The following is a 15,670-nucleotide window of genomic DNA, read 5'->3' as shown; positions in this document are numbered from 1 at the left end:
TTTCATATTATTTATTAATTCAGTAAAATATTTCATTTGTGGCCATGTCACTCTTGTGGCGAGACCACTCGCAGGGCAAAGGGCGCGTACAAAACCCGACTGAATGTAAACACTGGTGAAATGCCCAGTTTCCGAACACCAGGAAGACATGGATATTCGGTTCAGTTTTCTCCTTTCTTTCCGCACAGACTTGCTTGTGCATCTTGCCAGTATTATGGTATAGCAGGTATTAAGACGTGCTTTTAGCAAACGTTTCATCGAGCCCAGTGATTTATAAGAGAAAGAGTCGGGAAAGTAATTAAACTTTTCATAGACTGTATTAAGACGCACTTTTATTTAAAACAAGCAGCTATAATGACATGTGTACACAATATGCCTATGTAGTGCATGTTTAGATAAATTTTATTTAGTATCACGATATTTACCAGTATTTAGCTTGAAATTCAGTCTAAACTTGTTAACACGCCGTCATCCATCTAACAATTTTTTTTTTTAATTATAACGAGTTATGATCCACAGCATCCAGTAGTACTCTATGTGAGTAATACACTGACTGGATCTACTATAAGCAATATTTTGCCACGAAAAGTTTGAGTTCCAATTCAAAATAACCTGTTGGACCGACACAGCCAGCGGTCAGAGTACTATAAATTCTCTAATACTAATCGAACTTTAATTCTTCTTTGCCTTCTGTCCTAACATGGGTTTTGTAATGAGACCATTCTTTGGTGTAGCATTTACAAACCAAAGGTGAAGTGCTTCTTCCACTAATTAGGTATATTTTACAGCACATTTGCACCTGCCACATAATTTCTTTTATTCACAAAAATGCCACGTACAGATGGATGACTGGTAACATAAATGGTGAAATGGTACATTTGGTGACACATTTCAGATCTGGCAAAGAGGGTAAGTTTGGTGGCTTTTTAGAGTAATAATGTTGGAAGAGATGCATAATGGGTACTCTCTTCCCTCCCCTAGTAGAAGATATAACATTAAATAATGAGCATTCAATCTCAAAGGACACATTCAGTGTTTAAAAAAAACCAAATCATTACATTTTAAACCATTCATTATACCAGCAGTCAAGTATTCTTTTGTGCAGGAACTGGTTCACTGTTTGTGCTTGACATAGCACATGATGGAATAAACCCAGTGCAAGTATTTGAATACAGTGATGGCCTTTTTGACGTGGCATGGGCAGAAAATAATGAACATCTTCTTGTAACAGCAGCTGGTGATGGATCTATACAAGTGTGGGATGTTATGCAGCCTCAGGTCAAACTTATTTTGACTACTTTCTGTGCCTTATACAGAAGTAAAATGATGACATCTCAGTGACATTTTCATTTAATATTTGTTAATAAGCATGTTTGCTCTAGCTAGTCCCTCATTAATTATTCCTGTTGCATACTTGGTTCTTTTAGTAATTTTTATTTTCATTTTACAAACAGTAGGAAACACATACATAAATATTGTACTTTCATAATTGTGTGCACATTTATCTTTTTTTTTTTTTTTTTTTTTTTTTTTGGAGAGGAAGAATGATGGGGATTATAGTTTAACAAGTTTGTGCGTGTGCTTTTTTGCCTGCTTAAAAGTATAAGAATTAGCAAAAGGTATTTAATTAATAAAGCAGTTATCATTTTTTAAACTATTTTGCAAACCATTTTCAAGTTTTGTTTCATACTTCTTCAGGCTCCTTATAAAAATATTTAAAGAACATGCAAAAGAGGTAATTATAGTTTTTATTTCTTGTCTAACAGAAAATGTTTTTATTATGCTATTATAAAGTAACAAATTAAACATTAGCAGTGACACACTTATTTACCAAAAAAAAAAACAGTTTTGTAATGCACAGTTCTGATTTTAATTAGTAATTATTTTCCTATAATTTTATACTTGGATGAGAAAGGACTAAAGAATAAAGATTTTTTTCATATTTACAAAGAGATATACTGTCTTCAATTTTGTAGGTGAATGCAGTTAGCTGGAGTCAAACAAGAAATGAGAACCTGTTTTTATCAGCGTCTTGGGATTCTTTAATAAAAGTGGTAAGCACAGTTTTATCATTCTGTATTGCAGATTTGTCTTTGTTATAGATAAAAAAATATTTTAAATCATTTTTTTAATTAAAGAATAAATAACTTGAATGATGATGTGAATTTTAGATCTTAAAAACTGAGCTTTAAGTATAAAATCAGACCTCAAACCAGCTTATGTGTATGACTTAAATCTACAGTTACTCATTCATGCCTTGACTGTTATCAATTGACAAATGGCTGTGCTGGTCTGCTAGTACTGGTTATTGAGGAAAACAGCTGTATAGATAAAGCATCTGACAGAGTTTGCCACTTAGGCTTGTCCTGAGCAGTGGTGAGCAGATCCTGCATGGAATGATCAGGCACTCCTTCATGTTTGCAAGCCATTTCTTCCTTGTTGTTGATGCTTTCCACCCTCCAAAAGGTACCTGAAAAAAGGTCTTAGAAAGAGTTCCCTGCTGGGTCACATGGCCATACCAGCTTGTGCTGCCTCACCAGTCCAAGAAAAGGTTCCTGGTGGTCCATGAGGTTTGTGATTGTGCTGCAAGTCATTGGTTTTTCATTCCATGTTGGAGATTTGGAGCTGCCCCCTAAGGCACTTGATCTCCATTGCCTGGATTCTCTTCCCATATCAGCAAGCACAACCCATGCCTCACATCCATGCAGCAGAATAGGAACTACAAGGGACTTGTACAGGTCTGATCCTGTCCAGCCTGGCCATTGGCACTGAATACTGATGTGGATATTGCAGGTGGCATCTTTGACAAGGGGTCACAAGTTCCTAATATTGTTTACTTCCTTGAGCTGTACTCCATTCATGTAAATCTCTGCTTTGTTGTTACCGTGGGTGTCAACAATGAGTTTGCTCTTGTCAGTGGCAGTCTCCATTTGACATGCACTCACACTATCTGTCAAGTCTGTTGGTAAGTGCTTGGATTTTGCTATTGGTACCTACCATCAGATCAATGTCATCTGCATAAATGGATTCTCGAATAAGTTCTCCAAGATGTTGACCAGTACTAGTGACTGGGGACGCCCTTGACTGTCATCTGCTGTTGTCTGAAAGAAGTTCCCATTTGAAAGAAATCGCTCTACAGTTAACCAAAAGATAAAGTAATAGGCAGTAGCCCTGAAAGACTTTAATACCATTTTTAAGGACTGAAATTTTCATTTGTACAGTTTGGAGATTGGGGATGCACTGGGACAAAGTACTGTCACGTACACTTTTCACTCATTAGTTTTTGTTCTTGCTTTTATCTTGCTGCTGTTGGTTACACGCAAGAAGTTTCTACTTACATCTGACAAATGGAGAAATACGGAAGAAATAATATTATTTTATTCATTTACTTGAAAGTTGTATTTTTATCAGAAAATTTGCAAGAAAAGGATTAGCTCAGTGTGACAAAACTTTTTCTTTAACAGTGGGATTTAACTCAAAGCCAGTCACTGATAACACTAACAGGTCATGTCAACAATGTGTATAGTGCTGTGTGGTCACCACGAGTGCCTGGAGTTATTTCTTCTGCTTCAGGTTTGTTTTGAGGGTGATTGTTGTTACCAATTTGCTTTTTGATTTGGAGTGAAATATCAAAACAAAAAATTTTACATTGGTTAAGGCAAACAATGAGTACACAAAAATGTAAATTCAAATGCTAAAATGTTTGCATATCTTGTGTCCTCAATTTATAAATGGTACATCTGTACATATGCATACTCACACAAGTTTTGACAAGAAGTGAATCATGCTAACATTTAGTCATGGAATAATGCATATGTTTGTAGGCAAGATGAATCCGAATTTGTGGTTGATGGGTTTAATTAGCATGTCAAATCTTTTTTTTCTTGCCAGATTGTGCAAACAGTAGTTAGTAAAGTAGGTTTAGTTATAATTTTCAACCACCGATAACCCTTTTTTCAAAATATATAATTCTGTGAGATTGTGTTTTTTTCTACTATATCCATAGCATTTATTTGTCATTTCCTTCATTGCTTATTGTATAGGAGATAAAACATTGAGAGTGTGGGACTTGAGAAAAAGTAAAGAGAGTGTTGCTGTGATCCAAGCGCATGGAGAGGAAATTCTCACCTGTGACTGGTGCAAATATGACCAGGTGAATCCACAGACCATATATGATAACAGTATTATCATGAAGTGCAAATAAAATTAAATGAATGCATCACTTATTAAATAGGTTAGATAATAAATCAGCTATCTAGCATTATTTTCATGGTGCTTATTTTACTTTTTGTCTCTTTGGGTGAAATCTAAAAGCTGATTTATCAGTCCATCAGCATCTTTATGCTCTGATGTAACAATAGTACTACAGAATAAAACTTGTTGGAAAATAAGTTTCTCATTATCATTTCTTCTGCTTGTGCCACTACAGCATGAAGTGCCATTTAATTGTTAGTATTTATTGTTGTTAGTTTTGATAAATTCACAAGTTTAAGTGTTGTTTTTAACTGCTACCTATTGGTGTTGCAGCATCAGATTTTCTCTGGAAGTGTTGATGGAACGATTCGTGGATGGGACACTCGATCATATCAGCTTCCATTCTGTGAACTTAGAGGTCATCAGTATGCAGTCAGAAGAATAAAGGTGAGTGGTATACATCACAAGCTTACTTGCGATTTCATGACAAGTAGCCCATTTGCTTATATTACCCAACATTTTGCAATACTAATCAGAGACTGTATGTTTGTTGATCAAATAATCTGTTCCACCATTTAGCTAACAAAGCCTCTATCAGCCTCCAGCTCCAAAAATCCATTTAACTTGGCTTTTTTTGTTACCGACCTGAACTATTAATTTATGCCTCTATTCCAACCATCTCACCTCTTTATTTCTCTCAAAACACTTTAAGTACCCTCTTAAGGAACATTTTTCCAGGAAATATCTGTAAGAACCTGTAAATCAGTTTTGCTTGGAATGGTTGTTTCCTTTTCATTCATTTCTTTATTCTTTCTTTTGTTGATACCATATATCAGCCAGTTATTCTTGCTGTTTTGCAGACATCACCATTTGTGCCCACATCTCTGGCCTCTTCTTCTTATGATTTTACAGTAAGGTAATATAAGAATTTATGGTGTCCTCAATCTGCATCCTTCTGAGAGTCATAGTTTTGAGTCAGCTATTAAGTACATGCTTAACACAGCAGCTACAGTTTTGGTAATGCTGCCTGTTAGAAATAACATAAATTTTATTATATTTAAACACGTTTGTATGTGTTAGATGTACGTGTTATGCCTACATATCTGTAACAGCAAACAAAATATTTGCAACCTTAATGGGCCAGGCACAACAATTATCTTTGTCTAGAGAAAAAGATTTACCAGTCTTTGTGCTTAATGTGGTTAGTACAAACATTCTTAAATAACCTGTTGTTATCATTTTCATTGTCATTACAGAACATGGGACATTACTAAGCAAAAACAGATGGAAGTTATTGAACATCATACAGAGTTTGTCTATGGATTAGATTTCAATAACCATCTTCCAGGGCAGGTTTGTAACTTTAAATATATTTAAAATATTTTAAGATTTTACTTTAATGTACCTCCCTAATGGTTTAGATCAGCGGTTCTCAACCTTTTACTTGTGACGCCCCCCTGACAAACAAAGGTACGTCCACGTGCCCCACTTAGCCAGCAATGTAAGATAATTTCACTAATACCGGTATAAGAAACTTTTAAAAAATGACCACCTTTGCGTCCCCCCCCAGGTTGAGAACCGCTGGTTTAGATTTAGCATACTTGTCAGTCAGTCATTCATCCCTAGACTGGTACCAGTCATCGGGGCAAGCACATAGACAAATGATGCAGCTTACAAGACCCACTATTTACCCCTATTTTGGGCAATAGTGAGTAGGTCCTGCACAGGACAACCAGTCCACTCCTTCATGTTTATAATCAACTTCTTCTTCTGGCAACTTCAGCTTTGACCTTCTTCCAAGGTACCTTCAAGAGCAGTCTTCAGAGTGTCATGGCAGGTCACATGACCAAACCAAACCATTTTACTGCTGTAAGAAGATATTGGTCATAAGTTCCCTGTACAAGACCCAGAGCAGCCTCCTCAGGCACTTGTTCTTGAATCCCTAGAGTCTAAATTTCGCATCTGTAAAGCAGGATCAGTAACAGGAGGGACTTGTACAGATTGTGTACTTCATAGTAAATCTGACCCTTTCCAGCCTAACTATTATCGCATCTGCTGTTATGATTTTATTTTTCATGGAGTCATGATATTTGTCATGGAGTGTTTGGAAATAATGAAAGCTCTTTACTTCTTGACCCATGCTCCTTTCATGTATATATCTGCTAAGCTGTTGCCAACAACCATGACTTTGCTCTTATCAGGCCTGGTCTCCCTTCCATAGTTCCAGTTTGTGCGTGCTATCAGTTTGACGTCTGCATAGGGCAAGCTGGAAATTGGTCTTTCGCTGATGGCAATGGAAGTATGATAGTTGTGGAGGGTTTCACATATGATGTTCTCCAAAAAAATGCTAAACATCAAAAGGGATAGGGGTTTGTAGCTTTTTAAAATTTTGTGAATATTTTAAGGATTTATTTTAATATACCCCCTTAAACTATATTTAACATACAGGCACAGACTCTTGAATTGTGCTTGACAATGTGTGGACATATAAATTTTATTCAGAAGCTGGCATATACGTTTTGATATTATAGTCATTATGCACCCACTTAAAGAAACAGAAAATTATATTGAATAATGGTAATCCAACATCTGACATGGATGCATTTTTTTTCTTGCAGATGGCTGACTGTGCTTGGGATGGGATCATTCAGGTTTATCAGCCACAATCTTGTACACCATTAGCTTCCTGAATAAAAATGTTTATTTGTGAGGGTATTAAGAAAAAGCATGTTTGGTGTGTAAAACTCATATGAAAACCAGTAACTGCTATGTTAGCAAGTTTGATACAGTCTTAAATTGATATCAGGCAATTGTGACAAATATGTAAAATTCAATCTTTCACAACAACAGTATGATTAATACTGTTGCGTGATATTATTTTTGTAACTGAACCTGATGTGATAATTAAATTTTAGTAAACTGCAGCTGGAGCGCGTTTGGTGTAGCGTGTACCGTTGACAATGCTTTGTTCCCTCCATCCTGCACCCTCCTTCCCTTTCTGTGAGGTGGCCAGCCGCGCTATATTTTGAGTGCAGGAGAGTACCATTGCGCCGTGAAGGTGTTCTGGTCCTGTATCAAGTGGTTCACATACCTCAAACTCCCTTCTCTCCTCCCTTAGTTATCAGTGACTTAGAAACGTGCGTAGATTTAAGAATTAATAATAATAAACGTGTGATTTATATTGGCCCATAATCACGCTCACGAAGACATGGACAGAATACGAAGGACGAAAGAAGAAACAACTGTGCAGACAAGCAATAAAAGACAAGCATAGAAGACACAAAGAGGAATCGGAGAACAATTAATAAGGATGGAGTGTCAAATCTGCAGAGAAAAAGGTGAGCAGGCGGACTATTCACTTGACTGTAATGACAGCTATTGACAGTTATGCGGTGTAACGAGTAAATGCTCGTGGAACATGTGTTTTTAGTGCACATTTTAAAGGATTTGATGGTGGGTGGACTGTGGATATGGAAGGAAAGAGACTTTCACTTTCATTTTGCAGCACAGTAACTAAACATCCGGTGACCATATGTGATTGTTCTGGTTACGGAGATAGCGTACAGTCATTAGACCATGGACGTGGGATATTCGTGATCAGACAAAGAACGGACTAGTCTGGCTGGGATGTAAGGGAAGAGAAATGGTTGGGGCAGGAGCCTGCAAAGAAATTAAAACAGCACAGTTTGTACTGAATGCGAGAACTGATGGGTAACCAGTGCAGACAACGTAGGAGAGGAGTGACATGATCCCACTTCTTTATTGCTTGAAACACCAGACGTTCACCGGAATTCTATACTTTTGGTAGAAAATTATCTACATCAGAAGAAATGCTAGTTATGTCTATAATAGGATGGAACTGGTTTGCGTGTGTAAATAATGTAAATAAACCCATTTTAAATGTATTGAATGCATATTTATTTGTGTGTTTATGTGACTCAACACGCGTTGTACGTTTGTTCTTGTCGTGTGAACGAAATGCTTACGTTCCTTGGGCGAATGAAAATTGTACCGTCTCGTGCACGGTAAAATAGCGAACGAAAGCAATTGTGAAACAGAACACACATGACGAGAGTGAGAAGCCATCTGACAGGGAGCTGAACGACGCATCGAAGGGAACACACCTTTTTTTGGAAAAAGCAAAATGCAAATATTGTCGTGTACAACATGTGAAATAATTCAGATATTGAAGTTTCTGGACAAGAATGGTGCTTTCAGGTTTTCTGTACTTCAGCCTTTAGCAAATACAAGTATTTATCGGTATATTTTTAAGTATTTCCTTCAACAGAAATGGTTGTACAGCTGTTCTGGGTCTGTAGTGAGTCGATCAATGGTTGACAAATTTCATTTACATCTAATGCCAAATTTATGCTCAGATTGTTTATAATCTATAATTACGGATTAGCTCGACACTGGCTTAATCGGAAACTCTTGATGACTTCTAACAGTTGCTTGCTACAAACAGTTAGAAAGATAAAATACTAAAACTACGGAAGATTTAATTAAGTTGGTCACAGCAGAGGATCACTTTAAAAATTTTATCTCACCGTCATAAATTGTAGAATAAAGTTCAACAACGCTGATGATTTGAAAGTTTTGACAAAGGGCGGTTAGATCAGTTTGTGAGTATTCTTATCCACTGGAAGTCTATACGCATGTATTGTTTTTGAACATTTAAAAGCAAGTTACAAACACATGGTTTAGCGCACTAATCTCTTGACGTATTGCTGATGCCTGGCGTCTTGATGAGAGCCTGAATAATTATTTAGGATGGCTGGTGAGTTCGGGGCGGAAGCAGAAATCTATAGATACACCACGGGAACAAACAGATAGTCGCCTGATCAGTCAGAAGTATTTGAGACAGGGGAAAACTACTGCCGAAAGCTTTCTGCTTGTATATGTGACAAATTGCAGTCTGAAGAAAAGCCAAGGAAAAAAAAAATCTGATGGAGGGATCATTTCGGGTTATCTACCATCTCTACCACCATGCAGAATGATCTCGAATTGCATGCTGATTTAAATTTTAGAGAAACTAGAAGGGGCAATCTCTTAGTGTTGCACATGAACTGTCTGACAGGGCAACCCACCCTCTGCATGATGCACGAACAATCATCTATCCCTCGGACGCAGCACTCCCCGATCACGTGACCTAACCAAAAAAATGGACGTGCCTTGTGGTGGTGGGTGACGACTAGAGATAGGCTTCCCAAAGAAAATTTGTTGCTTTGGGTTGCAATGTTCTAGTCATCTACTTTCGCAAGACAAGTGAGTGTGATTTTTATTGATCGAAAACAATAATGAAAACAAGCGAGCAATTTATAGACTGCAACATTGTTTAATATCAGTGCAGCTCTGTGAATCATGCAGATCTAAATTGCGAACGTTAATTTCGCGACTCTGTCTCCCTTGACTAGTACCAGTCCTAAGTATTCCAAACACTCACGGCCCATGTCCCTGTCCTCGATTCCATGGCCCATCTCCCTGCCCCACAGACTGCGCCTATTGACAGTTATAACGAAACATTACTAATATTTATATCTTTAAACGAATGAATGAAAAAGTTCAACATACAAAAAATCTGAAATACTCCAAAACCTGAAATGTAGAACAATACGAATACCGCGCCTTTCTAGGCAGACGCAACCTCCACTTTCCTAAATATAGTGTCCCTCCACTTGCCGTGTCTCCTTGGGAAGTGAAGCGCTGGCCGGCAACAGTTAAAAAAGAACTGTCATGCGACAGGTGCGGTTCCGCCACTCTTACTTTGTTGGCTGTTTAGTCTCATGTCACACCTCTGTTACATACAACACCCAGCCCATATGTTTTGTTGTTGTTGTTGTTGTTGGTTAAAGAAGTGCGCGACATACTGCTTTAGCCCAGCAGCAGATATAGCGCACTTACACATCTTTTTTCGCTCCCCGGCCAGCGCCACTTTTTCCTAATCTTACTACCATCATTACTTCCAGCACACGATCTTTAGGTCGACCTAAATGTGTTACAGCAAAATACCCAAGGAAGTATTGGCCGCCAACGCTTGCCATGGGCGACTGGTGGGAAACAAACCGCATTTCCCACGCAGTGTATAACGTTCAGTCTAGGACATTAGAAGGTGGTGGCAGGACAAAAGAAAAAGCCTACAGACTGCACAGTTTTAGACCGATCAACACAAATCGTAGACGGTCCATGTTGACGGAGCTTCCAAGACAGAAGTCACGGTCACCGAGACCTTCAACTCCTAGAACGTCGAGACAACAGTCTTCTTTGCAGAAGGTAAACAGTCCACTTCATAATTTCGTGATGTTGCTAAAGATTTAGAAGAACGCAGATTTTTTCCTAATGGTTGGTTTAAGGTCAGTACGAGATAATATTTCCCAAAATCTAGTAACTCCTTACTTTCTCGAAATAAAGACGCCTACAAGCATGTGTGTCGCGAGTGTGTTGATCTGCCAGTACTGAAAAATTGGATTTTGAGGATGGCGATAACGAAAAGGGAAATAACGTCATGTTTAATGGGAAAAAAATAGCTCCCTAAAATTTACAGGAGGAAAAGGGCGGGGCTGGTCCAGAAGACAGTGATTTTGTCATGTTTGATCAGCAGTTACCCAAGCTCCTGGTCAAACAAGGTCAAAGTAGCTCTGTTGTGACGGGACACGCGGATTGGCATGCCGGTCTTTATCGTAGAGGTAACAACAATGCGAATAGGACAAGTAAGTTTTTTAAATTTCCGCATATATATATAAAACGTCAAAATTAGATGTTTACATATATCTATGCATGCATGCACACTTATAAATACATATGTGTCTTTATATGTAGACAGAATAAAGTCGAAAGAAGTATTGGTGCTACTCCATAATATATAGAAAGTTGGTGGACGACTATTTCTTTTTAATTAAGATATAATAATTAAGGAGCGTTATTTTTCAGTTGTTGTATTTCAACTATTTAACTTATAGCTTTTCGTTTAGTCTCCCATCACCCCCTTACTTTCTGTACGGCTTTAATGTCTGAAAATCGGCATTATGTTATTTTGCTGTCATAAATACCTTTTATTTGCAATTTAAAAAACGTTCTGGTAAAGAAACTACATCATTCAGCTGCGGCATCTACAAACTCCAAGAAGATGATCTAAAACTGGAGATCTTGTTGCGTTTCAAAAAAAAAAAGAAAAAAAATTTGGGACGGCCTGAATATGCTCTCATACCATTCTCATACCATGATGGATTGCTCAGTACATCTCTCACGGATTGCAAAAAGCGCCCAAAGTAACAGCGCCTTTTCCTCTTTGAAAATTTTAACAGCAAAGCTGGATAACAAACGCAAGGTGAATGCGATGTTTCAAGAAAAGACCTTCAATGTATCTACTCCTAAGACAAAGTTGGTAAGCGATACAATACCTGGCACTAGAAATAAGACAAAGTCGCGTCATATTATAGGAGTAGAGAGTATCCTTGACAGTGAGGGAATATTTCATTTGCCTAATGTACAGTTAAAAACTCTCTTCGTTCCTTCCGTATGGCTGTCTGCCCCTCTTCCTCACACACACACATGCGCGCGCGCGTGCGCGTTTTTTCTTTCCTTATTGTCTGTCTCCATTTCTTTCTGTTACAATATATGATGATGAGTAGGAAAAGTGGTAGGAAGGAAAGGTCTATAACTAACATGGTGTTTAATCTATGACTTGGCCTTGCACAAGGAACTCAGGCTGCCTTTCGTTTCTTCTGATTTTTACCATTCTCTTTGAAAAGGCTAACAACCGTAATATACAAAGATGATAACTAAGATTTTTAATAAACAATTAAAATCAATTACAAAATGGTTTTAAAGTGGGCTGTTAAGTACATAAGGCAAATCAAGTGACATTTGCAACTGAGGTATATGTACTCGTAGATCAGTTCTTAAATTTACCTTGTATACTTTTGTGTGTGTCTGACTGGCTGGCTGGCTGGCTAGCCAAATTTGTCGGCGAATGAAGGTAGCAAGTCTACATTGCGAGAACTACCGATAAAAGCTTATTGCGCACAGATCGTGAACAGTTCCTTTCCTAGCATTGTGAGTTGCTTTATCTGTGTACATGTACTTCCTTCTTCTCCAAAATGTGCTGTTGTCTGATCTTGTAGCATTTTCTTCGGATGTTTTCATATGCAGTGTTCTTTATTCGTGCATCAGATCCTTCGTGAAGGCTTGCAGTAAGAATAAGACACACTAATACTAAAACATGCAATTATTTTAATGGTTTCGCTTACTTGTTGGTAGGACAGTTGATTGGCTAATCTAAAAGGTGCTATTGTGAGGTATTTTTCCTATATACTAGCAATATATTGTTTGAAATCTTAAGACTCTAATTGCTTCATAATAATAGTAATATAGTGCATTTATATAACACCATTTCATACATATACTCATTGCGCTTTACAATACTAAATCAAAACGCAGAGATATATCACACAGAGGCTTGGTCGGGGTGTAAGCACTACTTTCTCTATACACGAACACACACACACAAACCGGGGCACCGGAGAAAACCACTGACAAATATCACGTCTCGGAGCCGAATTTCTTCTACGCACCACCTTTAGATGTTAAGGGTTGCAAATTCATTACATTGTTTTCTTTCTACTGGCACATACTGCTTGTTGTGTGGGATGTTAGATGATCAGAAAGCCTTCTTTCCATGGTAAATTTTATTGCAGGGCCAAGTTTTTTGTTACTGCTTTGAAATAGAATAGGGCAACTAATATTTTTTCTCATTGCAGAAGCCAAAGCCACAGATGCGCCTTATGGCTGAAAGTATAAAAGAGGATTTTAAGGAAACACAGGGGGTAAATGCGTAACAACTTCATAGGTCGTGTCAAAAACTTTGCTGAAGTCTGGGCTTTCTGTGAACAGTTCTGTTGTCCAAGTGAAAAACAAAATGTCTTTTCATTCTTTAGCAGATCACGTGGCAATAGTTGTTTGGCCATCTGCATGTCGAGAGTTTATCTTTATTGCTCATACTTATGTTGGTCTGTAAACTTTTCTGCAATGCCAGACTTCAGCACTGATAAATACAGAGTATTCTTACTAACCTGGCATATTAAAAAGTTCAAGCAGCTAGACAAGATCGTGACGTAGAGAAATAATTCAAATCTAACAGTAAAATAAAATTCACCATAAGAAGAAGTAATCGATTTCTACAAGGACTTCGTTATACACATGGTGATATTGGTAGGCGTGTATCTTGAGAATGGAGGTACCTGAATACGGTGTGTGGTTTGAGAAGAGGAAATAGTGTTTTTGCGTGTTTCAGATTCATGAACAGACGTTCTCAGAGAAAAGACGACGAAGTCAAAAGAAAATAGAGTTGATGAGATACATGTACTACAAGTCTGAGATCAACCGTGCTATTTATTTGAGGTGTTGCATGTCTATGTACGTTTAAAATATTTTGACAATCTGGGGTTTTCCCTTAATATTTTTTCCTTCACATGTTTTCCTTTGTTTATAATTTCATGTAAATTAATTCGAACTAGATAACTTGGAGCCTACTTTTCTTGTTTTAGACAATGCAAGTTAAATTTCCCGTTGGACAAATGAAGAATCACTTTTACTGCTTTTAGACAACAAAATAACATTCCTCCTTGAGGCAGACAATGAAGTAAAACATGTTTGCAAATCATCCTGTTGCAGACCAAATAACAGATTCATCGATGAACCTGTTTTTATGAACGAGACAAACAACTATGACAGAGTGAGCATCATTCCAGTCACCTTTATCTCGCGCAAAAACCACTTCCAGCGTCTGCTTCACTGATAAACACATCAAGTACAGTGACGTCCACTTCCTGTCCCCATGCACGTTTCAGCAGTATGTGACTATCCGTGACGATATGAACAGGAAACAGCTTCACTAAGTACCAGAGTTAGTACGACCTGGACCAAACAAGACAGAGACAAAATAGTGACGCCCTTGCCCTAACTGGCTTGAAGGAGCTTCATTCTTGTCATTTTGTCAAGTTCATGGATTATTTTCGGTGTCTTTTACTGACCTGCTGTGCCTTTTGTTGTGACGTTTACCCGTATCCCAAGTTGTTTCCACCTAAAGATATTTTTGTCCACTAATGGTCTCAGCAACCTGTTCTTCGTGTGGGTCATGTTGTCTGCAGTTGTTCCCTTTGCGGGAGCTATTGTCTCCATTTCACAGCAAACGTCACTCTTTCGACTCTACGGACCTTGCATTCTTTCCTATTTATCTTCGCTTGCTTGCAAAATTGTGTTTGTTTGTTTGTTTTTTTGTAGATTGGATTTCGGACCTGTTCGTGTCAAAAATGTCAACTGATTTCTACTGATAAGCGTATTTAATACACTGCATCTTACTCTATGGATCCTTTTAGATTGACCTCCTGTTAATGTTTACTCAAAGCCAGGATTGTGGTCTTCTCTCAGCTGTATTGCCCCTAGAAGTATTCAGTATCAGAATATGGATATGATTGGTGCGTAGTGTCCACGAAAACGAGATAGCTACTGTATATACAGTGCAGCTGGACCATTCCCGGTACCCAGTTCTTTTTGTCAACAGATCATGAACGACCCATATTACGCGTCTTCCTTAATAGGAGGGCATATTCCCAAGCCAGAGGCCACTCCCGCTTTTAATTCCTGTCGCCAGCCTCACAACCCTTTGGTGAGTCGTGACGTGTGCAAAAAGCCCAGCCCAGAGACCCAACCCTCTAAGCCGAAAAGACGCCGAAGGTATGTGGAATGGAACCCGTTCGACTCCCCAAGGGTACATTTGAGAAGAGTAATGCATTTTTCTCAAATTTACCATGGGTGGGTCGAACAGGCTGAAAAATAATTTTGTAACTTGAGCACACGTTCGTAGGTTATAACTGTACATTGGGATTAATAAAGTTGGTCATTTGCCATTTGTCAACAAGCAGCAAAGGACTTCAACCTCAACCTGCGCAAGACACAGTTCACCTCGGAGCTACTGCCAAGCAGCCTCTCCCACCATTAGTGGGTCCTACAAGAACTAATCCGAACTATTGGTCATGTAAACCACAATACTAATGTAATATCTGTGATGTGATTTTAGAACATTAATGCGGAGTTGTGCCAACGAGGGCTAATCATTTACTACCTAATTACCATCATCCAACAGACATTTCTGGAATGTGTGTGGCTGCATGGAGGATGCATACGACATGTTGCGGTAGAATAGTATAGATAATGATTTTCTGCAAGAAAACAGAAAAGTCTAGCGACCATGTTTGCACATGCACAGCGTGGATGCGAAGAAATGTGTACTTCTTAGTCTAAGTTGTCAGAGGAAGGGGTGATCTAGCGTTACCTCACCCGCCACCATAGCACGTTAGAGTTTACAGTTCATGACTTGAACTCATGATAAATGTGTGAAGATCATTGTACTGAATTAATGTATATTTACAAATAAACAACTGAATTTTTTTCAACGTCTTATGGTTTTGGTTTTCAGTGT

At 38.1% G+C, this 15,670-nt stretch overlaps 2 protein-coding genes across 4 annotated transcripts; both read left to right on the top strand.

Annotated features, from left to right (window-relative positions):
• Positions 1-40: 40 nt before the first annotated feature.
• LOC112566119 (peroxisomal targeting signal 2 receptor-like) lies at positions 41-8,099 on the top strand. Its single transcript, XM_025242084.1, has 10 exons — positions 41-226; positions 1,106-1,285; positions 1,707-1,735; positions 1,977-2,054; positions 3,465-3,573; positions 4,044-4,153; positions 4,528-4,641; positions 5,055-5,110; positions 5,451-5,547; positions 6,813-8,099. Exons 1-10 carry the CDS (start codon positions 121-123, stop codon positions 6,882-6,884), a joined length of 951 nt encoding a protein of 316 aa, XP_025097869.1. The 5' UTR covers positions 41-120; the 3' UTR covers positions 6,885-8,099.
• Positions 8,100-9,343: 1,244 nt separating this feature from the next.
• Positions 9,344-15,640, top strand: LOC112567117. Of its 3 annotated transcripts, none has more exons than XM_025243662.1 (10): positions 9,344-9,459; positions 10,196-10,464; positions 10,793-10,901; positions 11,496-11,575; positions 12,148-12,246; positions 12,951-13,016; positions 13,484-13,605; positions 13,864-13,924; positions 14,753-14,925; positions 15,114-15,640. In XM_025243662.1, exons 2-10 carry the CDS (start codon positions 10,234-10,236, stop codon positions 15,241-15,243), a joined length of 1,071 nt encoding a protein of 356 aa, XP_025099447.1. In that variant the 5' UTR covers positions 9,344-9,459; positions 10,196-10,233; the 3' UTR covers positions 15,244-15,640. The 3 variants fall into 3 exon arrangements, with proteins under 3 accessions (XP_025099447.1, XP_025099448.1, XP_025099446.1); XM_025243663.1 differs by having other exon boundaries at positions 10,790-10,901; positions 13,484-13,590; XM_025243661.1 differs by having other exon boundaries at positions 10,790-10,901.
• Positions 15,641-15,670: the final 30 nt, after the last annotated feature.

This window comes from Pomacea canaliculata, linkage group LG6 (assembly GCF_003073045.1).
Source record: "Pomacea canaliculata isolate SZHN2017 linkage group LG6, ASM307304v1, whole genome shotgun sequence".
Lineage (NCBI taxonomy): Eukaryota > Metazoa > Mollusca > Gastropoda > Architaenioglossa > Ampullariidae > Pomacea > Pomacea canaliculata.
The sequence above is the reverse complement of the archived record's forward strand: the minus strand, read 5'-3'. Positions and strand labels throughout refer to the sequence as shown.